Here is an 18,874-nt window from a genome sequence, read left to right as displayed (position 1 = left end):
CCGCGGTCCATGTAGGGCGGCGGCGCGGCGCGGCTGAGCCCCAGCGCCCGGAGCGCCCCGCGCCGCCGCGGCTGTCGGCGCAGCCCCCGCGGCGCCGTCTATGCCCCGCCGCCGCCTCCCTCATGGTGCAGGGCCGCCGCGGGCCGTCGGCGAGGCGCTGCTGCGCGGGGCTTGGGCACGGCGCTGCGCGGAGCCGCCGCGGAGCTCGCCACGGCGACGGCGCTGACATGAAATAGGAGCGGCCGGAGCAGCGGAGCCGCGGCACGTTACGCAGCCGCCCGCGTAGCGTATGTTCAGGTCCAAACGCTCGGGTCTTGTGCGGCGGCTTTGGAGGAGCCGCGTCGTTCCGGACCGCGAGGGCGGAGATGGGAGCGCCAGGAGCAGCCACGACCGCGGAGCGCCCGGCAGCTGCAGCCCCCCGGAGAAGCAGCCCCCGGCGGAGATCCGCGCGGTGACGCGCAGCCTGCTGCGCCGGGCCGAGGAGCTGCGCGCCGGGCCGCCCGGCGGAGCCCCCATGGCCGAGCGGCTCCCCGACGGCGCGGGCGCCCGGTGGGCGCGGGAGAGCGACGGCCGCACCGTGACCTGCTGCCTCTTCGCGGAGCGCGAGCCCGGCGGCCCCGCGCCCGCCGCCGCCGCCCGCCGCCCCGACGGCGGCTCGCGGCTGCTGCTGCTGGAGCAGGAGCTCAAGGCGGTCACCTACTCGCTGCTGAGGCGCCTCAAGGAGCGCTCGCTCGACAGCCTGCTGGAGGCGGTGGAGTCCCGCGGCGGCGTGCCCGGCGGCTGCGTGCTGGTGGCCCGCACCGAGCTGCGCCTGGGCGGCCAGGCCGCGCCGCCGCACCTGCTCCTGGGCAAGCTCTTCCGCTGGCCCGACCTGCAGCACCCCGCCGAGCTCAAGCCCCTCTGCGAGTGCCAGAGCTTCGGCGTCGCCGACGGCCCCACCGTCTGCTGCAACCCCTACCACTTCAGCCGCCTCTGCGGGCCAGGTGAGCGCCGCCGCCGCCGCCGCCTCCCCCCCGGGCCCCGACGGCCGCGCCGCCCCGCTCGGGCTCGGGCGCTGCGGGGCCTCGCGGGGGTTTTGCGGGAGCCGCGCTGCTCGGGGGCCCCCTCCGGGGGGGGGGCCGGGGGCCCCCTCGGAGCCACCAGTGCGCTGAGCGGCGCCGTTCTCAGACCGCTGCCCGCGGGGCGGGGCGGCTCGGCGGAGCCGGGAGACCCCCCCCGCCGTCGGGACCCCCCCGCCGTCTCGTGTCCCCCCCCCCGCTGGCGCCCTCGGGGCGGCCCCGCTCGGCCGGCGCCGTCCAGGGGCTCCTTCCCCCCCCCCCCGCGGGAGAAACGCGGGGGAAAGGAGGGGGGTCGGAGCCAGCCGCGGCCCGGTGCCCCCCCCCGAGCTGGGCCGGCCCCGGTTGGGTTTCACCCCCCCCGTTTCTCCCTTCTCGCCGGCGCTGCCGCTGCTGCTTAGGCGCGGGAGCGGTGCTAAAGCGCGGCTCGCCGGTTACCGGGGCGGCCGCGGAGCCGGCAATTACCGCGGCCGCTCTTAAAGCCGCAGCGCCCCGCGGAGCCGCGCGCAGGTCCCGCGGGGGGGCGGCGGCAGGGCTGCCCCGCCGGGGGGGCCCGCGGCGCCGGGGGAAGCCCGAGGAGCTCGTGTGGTTCTCGGGCGTTTCCTTTGGTTTTTTTCCTTTCATCAGCAGAAAATCCTGGAGGATATCAGAAATCACCTCAATGATCCCCTTCTTGGCACGAGCTTTGATTTTATTTGTTTTGCAATCTGAAATCCCGCCTAGCTTTGCATCAGTTCCTTGAAAGGGACTTGTGTGTTCTGCGTGCCGCACCGGTGCCCTGCTTCCCCCGACAAGTCCTGCACGCCTCAAGTAGCTTTTTCTTAAAAGCAGAGTAGGTGTGCATTTATTTTAGGAGCAGCTACATCTGTGAAAGTTTCCGAGCTGCTTCCCTGCAGCGATGGCTTTTTCCAGCGGCGCATGGCTCCAAGTCCCGGGCAGGGAGCAGCAGGTCAAGGGTGCTTCTAGCAGGGGTTGTGCCGGCAGGTTGGTGCCAGGGCAGCGCCGGGGAGCCGCGAGGGAGAGCCAGGCTGGCCTCGATGCCCGGGCGGGCCTGCTTGGCCTCCGGCGGGGTCCCTGGGCTGGGGCGCGCGTGCCTGCAGCCCCACACGTGCATTTGTCACCGAGTTTGCTTCGACTTTGTGGAAGTGCGGTTGTGCTTCGCGGGCGCGCTGTGCCGGCAGGTCTGGCGGGAGCGTGGGGCAGCCCGCGTCGCGCAGGCAGGAGGCAGCCCCAGACGCCGTCGAGGACTCTGGCCGCGGTTTCTTTATTCTCCGAGGCTCTTTAAGTCCCTCCCGAGGCTCTTTAAGTCCCTGCAAGAAGCCCGTCCTGCCTGCGATGCTGCGTGCAGGAGCCGGGCACCGACGTGCTGGTCCCTGCTCTGCTGGGGTTTCTGGTGCCGGTTTGGAGACGAGGAGCCTTTCCTCTCCCGGGAGCAGTCGCTGACTGCTTTTGCCATCGCAAAGCCATCGCACAGAGGATGCTAAGGCCATTTTTAATCCATTTTTAATCATTTTTAAGCCAAACTGAGTTGCAGTCATTATATCGAATAACTTGTTTGCAGGTCAGCGTGGGAAACTGGAGAGCGCACGGTAGTTTCAGTAATCGGGAGTTGATACTATGGCGCTGGATTTTAAGTGTAGCTTCTCACTGAAGGCAGGGGAGCATCTGCCGTGTGCTGGTGCCGTGATCCAGCCCGGCCAGGCGCGTTTCACTCTCTGTTTTAGCAAGTTATAATTCCAAAAGAAAATCACCATAATAATGTAGGGGGGAGAAAACCCACCCTCTGACCCATCCGAGAAGGTGATGGAGGCTCTTCTGCAGCAGCCCGGAGCTGTTTGCGCGCTCCCTACTCCCGTAAGCACAGCAAGAGCCGTCTAGGTGTCCTGATTCAGCCGAGCGCTTTTAAGGACGTGCTTACCTTCAAGCACATGGCTGCCAGCGTGGTCTGCTAAACCCCAGCACGTGCTCGGGAGCTTTGCTGGCCTGCGGTCGGGCGAGGGAGCCGGGCTCGGAGGAGGCCGTTGCCCCGGCATCGCCCCGCGCCTTTCCGGGGTCTTTGCGTGGCGTGCGGGGAGGTCTCGTGGAGCTGCCGCGCGTGTCCGATGGTCCTCGGCGTGGCGCGGGAGCTGCAGGCAGGGCGGTTGGGAGGGGATTTTGCCGGAGCAGGGGCGCGTCGCGGGGCACGCGTTTTCCGTAAGGGAGGAACGGGCCGTTTGGGGTAGCCAGGGCCCCTTTGGAGGGCTGAACACCAAGTCTTCAAAGATCTGGATAAGTCTTGGTCTAGGGTTACTTGCAAGTGGATTTTCTTCTGTTGGGCAAACACGGGGTTTGTGACCTCGGACGGGCTCTTAACCCGGAGGGGAAGACGGGGGGGTCCCTTACGAACCCGATACAGCGCTAACCCAAAGCTTTGTCTTTTCCAGAGTCTCCACCGCCTCCCTATTCGCGGCTGTCTCCTAATGATGAGCAAAAGCCACTGGGTACGTGTCTTCTCCCTTTTGATCTCCTGGTAGCTCGCTCTCCTGGCGCGGCCACGGCTTTGGTTGTGCTGGCGACGTTTCTACGTGGCGTGCTAGGCAAAAGCCAACAAGTAGGGGTTTTATGGCTGCTCATTATTTCTGAGCAAGCGTCAGCTGACAAGCGTTAAGAAGTAAATGCATGTCAGTGTATCATACCAAATTACCATGTAGACGCATGCATATTTTCCAAAATAATATGCAGCGCTATTTTTAATGAAGGCGTAATGAAAGGTTGCGAGCCGTCATGTGTCGGCTGCGGGTGATGTGCTGGGTGACGGGCGCGAGGGGGGAGCCGGAGCGGCGGGTGCTGCTCTGCCATCCCTGGCTGCGTGGGGAGGACCCCCTCTTTGACCGCGTTTATTAAAATGAAAGCTAAAGTCCTCTAAAACTCCGTGCTGTGTAGTTTTGGAACGGCGTTTTGCTTTTCCTTGTGAATTATCGCGGCTCGGAAGGAGAGGTGGAGGGCAGCTTGGGGAGGTGGGCTGGGCATCAGAGGTGGCCCGCTGGAGCAGCTGGCCAAGTGCAAGGTGGGACGTCTTCCAAAGTGGGTATTCACGTAGAAATGCTTAAGCGACCTTCACTGGGCACTTCCTTTTTCTTGGTGCCCACCAAGACGTCCCTTGGACAGGGACGGTGCCGGTCCCGCATCCCGCACGCCCCCGGAGCGCCTGGGCCCGGCGCCGCGTGCCGTCACCGGGCTGTGGCACTGGGCCGTTTTCCAGTGTCCTGGAAAATAAATTTGCCGGTCATGTATTTTTTTTCTCTTTTTGTTAGAAGTGGAAAAAAAAAAAACCCCAGGCGTCCCTCCCTGCTCTGCCCGTCCAAGCTAATTCCCTTCAGAAACTGCTGTGCCGCAGGGAGAGGAGATAGCGAGCGGCACGTGATTTTATTAAAACAACAGCCAGGGCCCGAAATCTGCTTCATTGGCTTGTTTGATTGGAAAAATAATAGTTAATCTGTGAGCAAACAGTTGAGCACTTAATTAGAGGGGTGTAAGCAAGACAGAATAACAAAGACTCTTAACTTGTTAAAACAAAGTTTCCTTCGCTTCAGCAAAGAGGAAGGAAGGAAGGAAGCAAGAATAAACAGCTTCAAGAATTTTAATGGTGATAATTAAGTATAGTAACTATGAATTGTTTAGAGGCTTAATGTAACCTTATCCAGCGAGCACCAAGTTCCTACTTGTTTGATCAACTTCACTGCAGTTATTCTTGTGGTCGAGGCAATTGAGACTTTTCATTTGCATGTCAGAGGTGGGAGCTACGCGGTGCTTTCTGGGCGAGGGGGCAGGGGGAGCGGAGCCGAAGGGCCGCCGCGCTCAACGCCTGCCTCCGGGCTTCTGTTTTTTTGCAGATCTATCCGATTCCACGTTGTCTTACACTGAAACAGAGGCCACCAACTCGCCCAACGTCACGCCTGGAGACTTCTCAGGTGGGCAGACGTTCGCGCCGTTGCCTGGGGGCGGCTGCGGGAGAGCCGGGGTCGCCGCGCTGCGTTCGTAGTCTTGGTATAACTCCAAAAAAAATAGCAGCTATTTGAGTTGCTTGTTCAGACCGTTTGAGCCGGGGGTCTCCAGCGGGCCGGGGTCGGGGCGCTGCGATGCTGGAGCGACCGCCGGCGCGCTTGACGGCGTGCAAGGGTGCGACCGCCGAGGTTGCATCCCTCCCCTCCGTGCACGCGCCGTGCCCCCCGGCTCCCCGGGCCTCTCCGTCCTGCACCGCGCTCCGGAGCTCATCCCCGCTTTCGTTCCCGCGGAGCTGGATCCGCCGGAGCCGCGCCGTGATAAATATGTGCTTGCAATTCCTGACAAACGTCGCTCGTGCTGGATACGCGTCTGCAATGCTCCCCGTGCCCGCGGCTTTTATTGTAACCCGATAATAGCCATTAATTACGGCAGCAGAGTTTTAAAACCCGGGCTCCTAAGGATGTAATGGTTTAGCTTCTATCGCAGCTGAGTTCTTTATAGGACATCTGGAGGATTTGCTGCAAGAGAGGAGAGATTTTAACTTTTGCTTGAACAATGTAATGATAACATGTGACCGCGAGTGTGCTGAAATCGGATACCTCCTCTCCCCCTGCGCCGTTTCCAGTGGTGTAACTTTTAATAAGAGTCTGGGGCTGCGTGATTTATTTTTCCCCAGTGCTCGTGATTGCTGAAAGAGGATAAGAGTCTCACTGAAGTTAACCCGTACTTGTCATCACTGGAAAGTTTAAAAGAGGGGAAAAAAACCCCAACCTTGGAATATAGTCTCTCTGCCATATATTAGTTTGTTTATTCTCCGTTTCAGCTTTTTTCATAGGTCTGCTCGAAACACAGGCCTGGGTAAATGATACGTGGAGCACGTGGTCTTCCCTGCCTTTTCCCGTGTGTGCACCGAAGGGCTAAATGGGCATTTAACTCCCGTTCCAAAAATAAGTACGTTTTGGATCTAGCATCAAGCCACTGCTATTTATTGCTTCAGCTTTGATCATCAAAAAGGCTTTTCCTACTCAAACCACAAAATTCAATTTTGGATAACAAAGAGAACCATTCTTTTGCCGTTACTCGTTTACTTGATGAACTTCTAAACAGGAAGTTTTTGCATGAAGTCGAAAGATTATCTCTCATGCATAAAAATAAAAAAAACCCCTCTTTTTTAAGTAAGCTTTTTCATGACTGCAATATTTCTCTTAAAATATGAAAAAGTCTCGAATGGATTAAAAAGCTCACTAGAGAAATAACGGATTATGAGTGATGCTTCACGCTGGCTGGGACACGTGCGCCTACGAGCAAACGTCCCTTCTCCTTGCAGCACAGCTTCCCGGGATTTCCCAGGCGGGCTGCAGCCAGCGCCGGGCGCAAGCTGTTTGCAGTCGGGCAGCGCAAGCTCCTGCACGAGGAGCTCGGCCCATAGCTGATGCCCCCGCGCCGCCGTATTGGGGTGCACAAGGCTGTGGTGGTGAAATGGAGCCTCTTCTCCAAGGACAACCTTGTGCCAGCTGTAACGTTCCCGGAGAAAGGGGGTTTTGGGAGCGGACGTCGTCTGGTCGGAGATGCTCCCGGTTTTTTGGGAAGCCACAGTAGCTGGGGCAGCTCGGGGGTGCTGCTTGCGCGGACACGTGCGGGATGCCGGCGTTTCCAGCCGCCTGGTTCGAGCGGCAGCACGAGGGTCTTCTCCTCCCCGTCGGACTGATCCCGGCTGCCGCATCCCTGCCGCGAGCCGGGCCGGCATCGCGCAGGACCGGGGCCATCCCGTGCTGGGGGGACGCAGAGGGGGACGCCGGGCGCCCCGAGCTGGGACCCAGCCGGGCTGACGCGATGCCACGGGTGCAGAGCAAGGGCTGGATTTTCTCTCCTTTTTTTTCTTTTCCTGCTTCCAGCAGTATTTAGGATGAACTTGAGGAAGCGTATTTTCAAACCTGCTGCATGGAGAAAGTGAACGTCTCCCTTCCTCCCCCCGCAGAAATAACAGACTGCAAAGATTTATGCTAACAAGGAAATTTATGAAGATCTTCTGTGTTAGGAATAGGGAAAAAAAAAGCCTATAAATATGTAAGGCGGATATGTGTGGAAACTGGGCAAACATTCCCCTTTCCAGATTCGGGGAGAGATTGTGAAATTACCTGTTCGGAGAAAACCTGCTATGTTTCTGGTAGAAGGGGGGGGCGTTTCGGGGGTGCCGGCCCCGGCGGGCGACCGCAGCCCGCGGGACCTTCCCTCCCTTCTCTCCCACCCCCCCTCGTCCTCTTAAAAGAAAACATAAAGTCATTTTAAAGAGAGAGCGGAGCGTATCTGTGCATCCAGCTTAATCACAGACAGATGTTTATTTGGGCCAGTGATGGTTTTGGTTTCCCTTTTCTTTCATATTTCGCTTTAAGTTCGCTGGCGTGTCTCACTCCGCGCAGTCTATAACAATCGGGGCTCGGCCAAAGCGTTTCTGGTCGGAGCAGCGTATACATTGCCAAGAGCTACTTCTTTGATGCAAAAAAATACATCCTGGAGGTGCTTTGTCAGATGTTTTTATATTAAACATTTTTCCTCCATAGCTCGAGTTTGCCAACGGGAAATAAAGCGCATCTATTTTCCGATTGACTCGAGAGAGGAATTTGTTGCTCCTCGGGAAGGTCCCGCCGGGGCCGTGCAGGGCCCTGGACGTCGGGCTCCCACCAGCGCGCGTGACCGCGCGGGGTGGCTCTGACGGCTGCAGGGGACCTCACCGCTGCAGCCGCCTTCCCGCCGGGTTTGTCCGTGCGAGACCTCGAGCCCGGCCCGGAGCCGACATCAGCGCCAGCTCTGCAGGCCGCCGGGTGAATCGGTGGATTTTCCTCTTGGGAAAAGTTAGGGAAGTTAGGGAAATTCTGCAAGGTGGCACCCGCCGTCCTGGACTTGCCCCTCCAGGGCAACGCGGGTCTCTATTTTACTCTGCAGCCTTTCTGTGCTGGCCTGAAGTGCAGCGGAGCCGGCAGCTTTGCAGGAGGGGGGCCGTGGGGGTTAGGTTTGGGCTGGCCCTGGTGGGTAGCTCAGGTGACGAGTCCTGGAATTAAAACAATTTTTTCTTGTGAGCAATGGAAAAGCAGAGCCCTATTGATTTGGCAGCCGGGTGGGCTTCTCGCGGTATCCAAAGGCTGTTCATGGTAGCGCTTCATCAATGAGGAACAACGTGCAGCATCACGTACGCTGCCCGCGTTAACGCGCAGCAGAAGACGTTGCCGAGAGCACGCACGCTTAGCAAACACAGCCTTCGCTGGTATGGTTGAGCAACTGGGGAGAAAGCAGCCTAGATGAAGGCTGCAGGAGATATTGCCTGGGCATGGTCGTTACTACATTAATACACTGCCATGCAGGTCATATCGGGCCACCAAAAAGATCAACCTTGGAGCTGGGGTCTGCAGGAGTTTGCTGATGCCAGGCTTGCAGACGATGTAGAGCTTGGAGATGATCTAGAGCTTGCAGACGGTGCCAGGCTTGCAGATGATGTAGAGCTTGCAGGTGATGCCAGGCTTGCAGACGATGTAGAGCTTGGAGATGATCTAGAGCTTGCAGACGGTGCCAGGCTTGCAGATGATGTAGAGCTTGCAGATGATGCCAGGCTTGCAGACGATGTAGAGCTTGGAGATGATCTAGAGCTTGCAGACGGTGCCAGGCTTGCAGACGATGTAGAGCTTGCAGATGGTGCCAGGCTTGCAGATGATGTAGATCTTGCAGGTGATGCCAGGCTTGCAGACGATGTAGAGCTTGCAGATGATGTGGAGCTTGCAGATGATGCCAGGCTTGCAGAGGATGACGCTGTGGTGATGATGGAGGCTTTTGCGTTGATGGCTGCACCCCAGCTCCCATTCGCGGAGGTAGGAGAGGAGGCCGTGCGGTGCGGGGGCCTCCGGAGCGACGGTGGGATTTCGGCGGTGGATCCGCAGCTGCGGAAGGGTTTCTCAGGCAAGCGACACCCGTTCATGAAAAAATCCTAGTGGGCTGTGAGCCTGAAACACAAGCCGTTGGGTCTTGAAATTAATTCGGAGTTGAGCCAGGTTTGTAACTTGGGGAGGCAAAATTAACTTCAGGCAGGGTAAGGGACCGCTGGGGAATTCGCTGTGCATGGGAAAAGGTACCTGGAAGGACGCTTTGCTCCGAAGGTCTCCTGAGCCCGAAAGCAAAGCTTGTTCTCAGCCTTGCCACCTCCTAGGCAGCAAGGGATCATCACCAGCCTCCCCAAAATGCTGCCAGCCAAGGACCAAGGTCTCTTCTGGGCTGGGAAACGGAGACGTGTGCCCCGTGGCGAGCGGCAGAGAGGTTTTGCAAGATGTTCCTGCACTGCCTGGCCCTGGGGGGCGGCGGGAGGGCCGGGAGCCCCGCAGCTGGGCAGCAGAGCCCTGCCTGCCCCGAGGAGCATCTTCGGCTGGGCTCTCGGGGAGGTTGTTCATTCACCCAGGGCGGTGAAACGGGGAAGGATTCCCTTTCACTGCCGGTTTCCAAGGGAGTGACTTGCCCAGGGCGCAACGGGGCTCCTGTTGCGGAACGGAGAGCGGGGCTGAAATCGCCCTGATGCCATCCTTCGCTTGCCTTGCTTGCCATGCAGGAGCACCGTTCCGGTGCATGGTTGTGATGGCTGCTGCTGCTGCTTTAACCCCTCCAACACGGATCTCAGAGCACTTGGAAAATGTGGACAGTTTGGAAAACGTGGACAGTTACATCTGCCCCTATTCCAGAAGGAGGAAATAATAATAAAAAAAAGCAAACCTGGCTGGCAGAGGATTGGACTCGCTTGCCTGGAGTAACGCGGTTGCGTGTTGCAGCGCTGCTGGAAGCAGGCTGGTCTTATCGGTGTTTGGCCCAGTGCCCGGTGCAGGGCTTGCGGCTGCTTTGCGGGCGATGCTGCTGGGCGGGCGCGTGTGCGCGCAGCTCCCCCGGTCCTAAGTGGCATTTGCTGCCGTGGAGCCAGGTGGGACGCAGCAAAGCGCGTGTCGCCGTGTAACGCGGGATGCTTTGCGAAGCCAGGCACTGTGCAACTCGTGACACCCCACACCGGTCCCTGAAAGCAAGCTGAGCGCGGGTGCTGCAGTGCTGCTGCCCGCGAGCGCCCGCAGCAAAACGCCCGAGAAAGACGTTTTCCTCCTGCAGCAAAGCCTTGTCGGCAGGGCGCTGAGACGAGCAGCATTTGGGGCTGCCGTTGCCTTTGGGGCCGTACGCTGAGTTTCACCGTACGTTTTGCAGGAAGGGGAGACAGTTGCCCTTTCTCCTGCTCCCTTTACCTGGAACCGGGGCGGCTTTTCGCAGTGAGCCGGGATGTTTTCAGCAGAGACGTTCTTGGAGTAAGTACAACACCCAGATAAAATATGTTTTTGTCTGTGGTTCATTGAGTAGTTATGATGTTTGGCCTTGAATCACAGCATAAGCACATCCCTCACTTCTCCAGGCACCTAAGCATCGCACTTAAAAAAAGAAACCTCAGGAAGTAAGCAAGTGACTTAGAAGTAAAGGAGTTTAATCTTTGTAGCCAAAACATTACATTCTTGCACCCTATTAGGAGTTGGATATGGCTTTCTAGGTAGTAAAAGCCCTTTTGATGTGACCCCGGTTGTGTCTTTTAGGCAGCGCGTATCTGGTGGTGCCTCTTTGTTTGAACTTCGCTCTGCTCCGAGCGTGTGTTTTGCTTTTTAAGCGGGTTCGCGAATACTGGCCGCAGTGTGTTTGCGACCTTTGAAAATGGCGAATGTTTTGAAGGAGGAATTTTGGCTGCTCGCAGGAGCCTGCAGAGAGAGGCCGGTATTCAGAGTTACAGTAAGAGATTTTTTCGTGGCACTTTGATGAGTGAGAGGTGTTTATAGGCTTGATTCATAACCGAGTTACTAAGGTTTTCCACGGAAATAACTTATTAAATGTGTGGCGCTCGCCGATGCGATTGAAGTCTGCAGGTTTGGTGTTCATCAAAGGCACCTCCTTTCCTGCACGCCGGGACCTAACTCAGCATTTTAGCTCTGGAGGATGCTCAGATCCGAGACGGGCGGCGCGGAGAGGCGGCTTCGGGGGAGAGGAAAAAAAACACCCCAAGACAAACTGGAAAGGGGAAAAAATAAAAAAAAAAAGGCTTCAGGAAAAACATTCCCTCTCCTTCGGAGCCGCTGATGGGTGAAGCTGCCTCGCTGGAACAGTGCTTGTTTGTGCGGGTGTTGCTGTGCTGTCGGGCGGCCGAGGAGCGCGTCCCTTCAGTGCTGCTGCCGCGGGCTTTGAAGTGCCTCGCGGTGCTGGGGCCGGCGCTGGCTTTGCTGGCAGAGCAGACGCGGCCCCTCGTCCTGCCGGAGCGCTTGGGGCTGCCGGAGACGAGGCGGGCGGCTGTGCCCGTGCACGGCCCCGCCAGTGCTGCAGCCCGGCCGGCGATTCGGCTTTCGTGCAGCCCCGTTGCAAAGTGCCCCCGTGGGGCTTCCCTTGGGAAACGGGTGGATAGTTTGCAGGATGCGTCCGCCGGGGTTGGGGCACGCTGGGGCTCGGGACAGGCTGCGGGAGCCGCGGCGCGGTGCAGGGAGCCCCCGGCGCTGGGTTCCGGCTTCGAACGCTGCAAACTGCTGGATTTCTGCTTGGCTTTTCTTGCGAGTGCAAAAAGGCTTTGCATGGAAATGCCCGTCTCGGCCGACCTCTTGCAGAGTTGCCAGCTGACTTCTGCAGCTCCTGGGGCGGCAGCGGGGCTGAGCAGTGCCCGGCGCTGGGGGGGGCCGGTGGCTCTCGCCCCTTCCTGCCCCCGGCCGCCGCCGGCCTGCTCTTCTAGCCAGAGGGGAATGAACATCCCAGGTCTTTTTTCTCGTGGTTTAGCGTTAGCTGTGGTGAGCAGGCCTGGACTGGCGCGTGCACTAAGCGCTGCTCCCGCCTCTCCGCTTTGGCCGAGAGCAGGCTGGCTGCAGGCCGCTCCGTGCGCCCGGTGCTTTGTGCCTCAGGTTATAGAAGTCGGTGTAGGAAAGGTGCCGCAGGATGCGAGTAATGCAATTCCCTGCAGTGCAGGAGCGAGCAATGCTTGTGCAATGTCGCTGCACTGTATCGGTAGAGGATTGGGGGCTTTTTTGCAGCAAAAGGCATTTTCTGGCTGTAAATGGGCCCCTTGCAGCGTGGGAGAGAGGGAGGACGGGACGCTTTTGCTTTGCTGGTGTCAGTTCAGAAGAGGGGACCCTCGAAAGTCGGCTTCCGACACCAGCAAAGACTGGGGGGGATCTGCGTTTCGGCGGCCGGAGGAGGACTGGGGAGGGTCCTCCCTGCTGCTGGTGCATCTCCCGGTACCACCACGGCCAAGACCCGCGTCCGTGCTGGGTGCACCGGTCGCTCCCTCCACGCACAGACTGCTGCTCCGGCGTCCGGGTGCCGGTGCGGCTCCGGTTTTGGTGAAAGACGTGCCGTTAACCAGCGGGAATTCAGGAGGAACAAAATCCTTTAGGACTGACAGCATCCAAGCAGCATCCAAGAAGATCCGTGGGGATCCCTGGGAAAGCTTCCTCGCGGCAGCGCTGCAGAGACACGAGCGCGCCGGCTTTATTGACGGCTTCCATCAGCAGGCGAGGAACGCGCCAGCAGAAAAGCTCTTTTTCAGATCTTTCCATTTATTAAGGTCTAGTTTGCTACGGTTTTTCCATTCCAAGAGCCAAAGAATGTTAAAGACCTTCAAAACCTGTCAGCTGCTTTCTTCACTTTTTCACACGTAGTGATGCAAGCTGTCGCCGCGCTGCTAATAAAATCAGTGCGTTCAGTGGAAAGAGCGGCTCCGAAAACGAATCCGTGGCACCTGCCTGGAGGTGGTGGCCGTGCCCAGCTCCCTCCCCTCGCCCTCCAGCAGCTCCAGCGGCTTTGGTGTTTGCTGCCCTTCGAGCCCGAAAACTGCGCCGCGTGCGAACAGGACACGTATTTTTTCCCGTTCTTCTAAGAAGATCCAAGGAAGCCACGGCATAATCCGGTGCTTTTGCAACAAGGGAACCGTGGAGTCACGCCGAGTTGTCCCTGGCCTTGTGCTCAGAGCCTGACGCTCGCCGAAGGGCGTTGGGACGTAGGGAAGGATCGCCCGCTCTTTGAGTCACGGCCGTAAGCGAAAGCACATGGGCAACGTCATACCAAAGCATCCGTTGCCTGGAGAAACCGTGCAGACGGGAGGACCGCGCGTGCACGAGCTCGCAGCCTTCCTCCCCTTCGCTCGGCCTGGGTGACGGCACCGTCCGCCGGGGCTCCCGGGCCAGCTCGGGATTGCGGAGGGAATAAAACCCTTGCAGCCCTTCGTTTTGGCCGGGAATATCATTTTGCCTAGGAATATCGTTTTGGGAATATCGTCGTCGCCCACCCGAGGAGCGGCGCCCGCTGCTCCGTGCAGGCAGCGCTGGAAGACGATGGGCAGAGTTGCGCTGAGCTCCGTGGGGAGCCGAGGGGCTGTCTGGAGACCTGGGGGGGGAAAAAAAAACCCCAACCAAACAAAAAACCCAACAAAAGTTTATGAATCGACCGGGAAGCCAGTAAAAATTAGTAGTAACAAGCTGATTTTGATGGAAACGGGTTCGGTGCTCCGGCGGCTGCCAGCCGTTTATGGGGCTGGCTCAGCGCCGGCGAGCGGGGTCCAGCGCGCCGCATCCTTCCACCCTCCTGCTGCTGGAAATAATTTGTGACTTAAAAAAAATAAATAACGCTATTGTGGAGCTTGTTTTATGGCTGGGGCCTGAGCTGGGCGAGGGCAACAGCTCTGCGTAGCGCCGGAGTTTGCGAGACCCGCTCGGGGGCTTTCTCGGAGATCTCGGGGGGTTTTGGAGGGGCTCCCGCTCGGTGCCACGGCTTGGAGGACGGACCCCACCTTCCATTTTTTTTTAAAAGAGAAAAGAAAAAAGCAATCCAGTTTCTGCGATGCCGCAGGACTCCTTTCTAACGCGAATTGCACGTGACACAAAGTGGGGATCGGTGGGAACTTCCACTCCCGAAGAGATCAAGGAAATTCCTTTGCAAGTGCAAAGTAAGGTAAAGATCCTATGTGCGCGGCGAGCCGCTTTTCCCCCCATTGTTGAGCCGTTTCCATGAAAGGGAAATGTCAGCAAAAGTATGTTTAGAAAAAATGTCCCTCGCGCATCGCTGCCGCTGGGATGGGAACACGCTGTGCAGCTGCTTTGCTTTCAAAACAGAAAATGCAGTGCCGGTTTTTATTTGCAGGTAATCAGGGCCGTATATTTTAAAATACCCGTAGTCTTTTCCACGTCGAATCATCCGTATGAATCTCTGGAGCTGGATTGAGTTCAGCTGTGCTTGAAAGGGTCGGTCATTTGAGACTTCTGACATTAAAGGTCTTTGCAAATTAGTTTTGCTCTTGCCATACTGAATGTGTTTGTGTAGAAACCTCGGCGGATTTGGTACGCGCCTGTCTTGGAAGGGGTCTGCTTCAAAGGCCGCTCGCGCGCCGTGTTTTATATGCGGAGATACGCTGTCCGCGGCAGCGCGTCGCTTTGGGTGGGAGCGTCAGCTGTTGACCGAGTTAAATCCTGCAGGAAGGAAAAGCCAAGCTTAGGTTTGCAAAGCCGTCAAGGAAACTGGATGCCCGGCGCTCGTTCCTCGTAGGAAGCAGGTGCCCGAACTCCGGAGGGGACCCGGAGAGGCGGCTGGCGAGCGGGTCCCCGGGCTCTGCAGCGCAACGAGGATGCACTCGCGCCTTGTCGTGCGCGTGGCCAGCGGATGTGTGCGTGCGCAGATGCCGCGGGGGCATGGCTGGCTTTTTAATTACCCTAAACAAGACTTGCGTGCAAAACCCGAAGCACTAAATGGAGGCAGGCTGGCAGCTTGGCCCGTGGAGTGGTTCCAGCCAGGAGCCCGTCACCGGGGCCTTTGGGCTGGGCACGGGGCAGGGAAGCCCGCAGTAACCCTCCGTTCGGTCTCCGCGCTGGACACGGCCCTGAGTCTCCTTCCCTCCTTGCCCCTCTCCTGCTTTCCTGGCTACCGGCAAAAGGAGCCGGCTGGTGACTTTTAGGGGGTGTTTTGGGATTTCGGGATAGCTGGTCGGTCATGATGCAGCTGAGACGGTGGCGGTCGCAAGCCACCCGCCTGAGATGTGGTTGAACCATAGCTATTGTTTAAAAAAAGGTTTTTTCCCCGAAAGTAGTTTGGTCTCGAAAGTGAAACGTAAGAAGCTGTGTAACGTGGTGCCATTTTGCGCGTGTGCGTTAGGGTTTTGTTTACTGCCGTGCAGGAAGCCCTTTCCTTCGAGCCTGACCCGTGCATGCGTGCACCAGTGCGCTGCAAATCCTAATCGTCCAGTTTAAAATACATAAGCAGCCGCGAGAAAATGCACTGATGGAGGGCTGCTGAGAGCCTCGCTGCACGAGCCCGGCGCGGGACCCGCAGCCGTTCACCCCAGATTTGTACGCGGTTTTATTTTAATCCCGATGCTCTCCTTTGCAACGCCCGGCGCCCGGCGTTTCGCTCCCGGCCCCGGGTGACGGGGCTGCGGGAATGCCGCAGCGGATGCGCTGGGGAGCAGCGGGTTTCGTGGGGTTCCCGCGCACCGGGACGTTTCCCCACCGCCGCTTGCGCTGCTCAGAGGTTTGCTAGGACACAGCACTTATTTGCTTCTCGAGCGGTTTTGCACGCCGGGCCGGCTCGTCGCAGAGCCCTGGTTTTCAGTGCGTGCCGTGCTGAGCGCGGGAGGCCCCTGCGCTGGGTCTCCAGCCGGGTTTTCCACCCTTTTTAAACACCCAAGAAGGTATTGGGCGTTCAGGGGGAGTTTCCAAAGCAGGCAAGCAAGTTTAGCGTTTAATTAGCAGTGAGATTGGTTAAAGCAGTAAAAAGTCACACCTCTGGGCTTCGTTAAGTACCAAAATGGTTTAAATATATCCTTTAGTGCCCCAGAATGGCATCGATTGCCCTGTTTGTGTCCCGGGTTTGTAAGGAAACCTGAGCCTGGGTGAATTGGCCGTTCGCGGTGGGACGGCCGGCGTGGCCAGCCCGCTCCTCGCCGCCAGCCCGTGCCCTCCATGGGCGCGACGGGCTGCTCCGCTCGGTCCCGGCAGCCGCCTGTCCGTGGCAAAGGGTGCCAACGCGGCTATTTTTGCAGATGGCTTTCTCAGCAACGGGGCTAAAAAAGAGCGGACGCGGATGCAGAGCATCCTTCGGGGTGCGATGGACGGCGTGGTTCAGCCCCAGGCCAGCGGTCTGGTGTGGGCAGTCGCGTGGATCCTCCAAACTGTCGAAGAACTTAGCAGCAGCTCTGGTTTTTCCAATTGATTTGGGGATGGGGGATGTACGAGTAGGACTCTTAATGCTGGTCTCGTATGTGATCAGCTCCAGTTAATGCAAGTTTCCAAGGCCACCTCGATCAGCCGATGATGAACCATCACCCATCGGATCTGCAGCAACCTTGCAGAGACGCTGCTTTTGCGTGTAATTAAAGGGCAGGGAATTCTTCTGGCCGTTTCGATGCTGTCTGGGCAGCGGTCCTCACACCCCGTCTCTGGTTAACGCGGACCTCTGTGCCCGAGCTGTTCTCCCAGGCTCCTGCTGCGGTCGGCGGAGAAGGAGCCGTGGTGGGGCACCGTTCGCGGTCGGCCGAGCGGAGGGGGGTCTGGGCGCTTGTGTGGCACGGGACAGAGAAAGCCTGTTTTTAAACCGGTGATTTATTGTGCTGCCCTCAGAGCTGCTCTTGCAGTCAATGGCCACGTTCTCGCTCGCTTTAATCAGCGCGGGACTATCGGCGCTGGGCGATAGCAGCGGAGGGCGTGATGTAATGGGCAGAAAATAGCGTTTGCTGTTATCGGAGTAAAAGCTGAATTTCTCGTGCTCCTTTCCATGGCCGCCCGCCCCGTCGAGCCTGGCCCTTCGGAGCCTGCACGCGCGTTCCCGGCTCTTCCTGATTGCTTTTCCAGCCCCGTTACGCAACGCGCGGCCGCGGGGCTTCGTTGCCTGGTCCCGAGCACCGTCAACAGCTCGAGATGCATGGAAGGGCTAAATGTCTCTGCTGGGGTTTTAGGGCTTTCTGAACGAATAATGCCAAAATAAACACAGCGTTTTACCTGCGACCTGCTCACCAAGCAGCCTGCGAGGGCGCGCAGAGAGCGGCGGGAGGATGCTGCAGGGATGCGGGCGTCCGGGTACCACGCGCGCTGCAGCCCCGAGCATCCCGGAGGGCTCGGGCCTCTTCAAGGTCGAGTGGAGTTATTTTGAACTCACATTCAGTATTTGCAGCAGAACCTGCCTGTGCCCACTTGCAGTGTGCAATAATTTATTTCAAGAAATTAAAAAAAAGGAGGAAAACACGGCGGTGGCTGGAGACTCAGTGCAGGTTGCTCACCGCAGCGTTACGTCCCTCTACCCAGCTCATAGCCAACTTTTGCTGTCCTGAAAGAGCTTTCCCTTTGGAAGACAGGTTGCCTCAAATAGCAGCGGTCGCTCGCCGAGGGCATTGGGTTACAACAATAAATAAGAGAGAACAGTGCTGCTAGAAATGCGAGGAATGCGAAAATGTTTAAATGATTTAGTACGAGAAAACTTTATTTAAACATTTAATCGAAGAGCACGCTTTCATCTTTAAAACATTAGTGTTTGAACTTCCATCCAAGTTTTTTCCGAGCTCTCTTTGCACTTCATCATACGCAGCGCAGAGCTGTGCTCTGCAGGACGCGTAAACCTCCGTTGCCCCGTTCCCCTTCGTTGTCGTTGCCTCAGACGCACCTAAATCACAGCGAAGGAGCGGTTCCGGGGAAAACTGCTAAACGCATTGTTTCCTCTATTAGTTAGGGAGAGCCGCATTTGTTTGAAGAATTCCAACTAGAAAACAGTGTCCGGGCAAATCCCGTAAAGCTGCGGCTTTCTGTATGGAAACGGCGCTGGGTGCAGATGTGTCCATCGGCGCAGTAGCTTTTTTTCCCAATGCAAGTGGATATTCGCAAAAGAAAATCGCATCGTTCTCCGAGCGTATAGCCACCAAACAGGGGGAAATGGCTGGTTGCAGATTTGCATGATTTACATAAAATCCAGGGCTGCATTGCAAGGAGAAAAAAAGCAGGATTTCCGTGCATAACGTGGCCCCTTGCGCCCTGGCTGCAGATAGCTTAAAAAAAAGCACCCCCGGCGGCCCCGGGTCCCGAATCCGCATCGCAAACGTCCGTGTTTGTGTTCCCGCAAACGCCGGAGCGTGTGCCTCCCCGATCGCCTGCCGGGCTCTGATGGGGAGATTTATGGTTGCTAAGCACATTGTAAAACTTTTATAAAGTACCTTAAATATTTACACAATAAGCATTTAAGGAAACTCTGTTATGTCTCTGACAGAGCTGTTGATCCTTTAGGCCCATCAGACCGCGGATCCCCTTTTATTTTTTTAATTCCCTGACCTCCAGGAATCTCTTTTTTTCACCTGATTGTTTTTGAGCAGACAAACAAATGGAAGTTCCTCCGCAGGAACCTATAAATAATGTTAATGACCTGGCTTGTGCGCTGGAAAGCCAGGAAATTTAACCTCAGGACTGCGAGGCGGGTCGGCCGGGGTGGGAGGCGCGAGGCTGGGGGCGAGGGCAGGAGGAGTCCTTGGGTGCGTGGGACGCGTGCGTGGGGCCGTGTGGGGCCCAGGGAGCTGCTGTGGGTCTGGCCCCAAACGGGAGGAGGAAGGAGGTATCCGAGGAGGCCGTCCATGGTAGGAGGCATCTGTCCCTGGTGGTGCAGGAGGTGCTTGGGGAAGCGCAAGTGCAAGCCGGTGTCTCCACGCCGTGCACGATTTATGACTTACAGCCTTTGCAGCGCTCGTACTCTGCATATCGCAAGGTTTGGGGGTTAAAATGGTGCTAACGTTACAAACAGCCGCTGCAGCCTCATGATGCCAAGCTGCTTCTGCTGTC

General features: G+C 57.9%; 1 protein-coding gene across 1 annotated transcript in view; it reads left to right on the top strand.

Annotated features, from left to right (window-relative positions):
• Positions 1 to 289: 289 nt before the first annotated feature.
• Positions 290 to 18,874, top strand: part of SMAD6 (SMAD family member 6) — a 31,575-nt gene continuing 12,990 nt past the window's right edge. The window contains exons 1-3 of the mRNA XM_064517854.1: positions 290 to 983; positions 3,479 to 3,535; positions 4,928 to 5,005. Of these exons, the coding sequence (XP_064373924.1) occupies positions 290 to 983; positions 3,479 to 3,535; positions 4,928 to 5,005 (829 nt within the window). The remainder of the gene's footprint in view (positions 984 to 3,478; positions 3,536 to 4,927; positions 5,006 to 18,874) is intronic.

The sequence above is a fragment of the Dromaius novaehollandiae genome, chromosome 10 (genome assembly GCF_036370855.1).
Source record: "Dromaius novaehollandiae isolate bDroNov1 chromosome 10, bDroNov1.hap1, whole genome shotgun sequence".
Taxonomy (NCBI): Eukaryota; Metazoa; Chordata; class Aves; order Casuariiformes; family Dromaiidae; genus Dromaius; species Dromaius novaehollandiae.
This window is presented reverse-complemented; position numbering and strand designations above follow the sequence as displayed.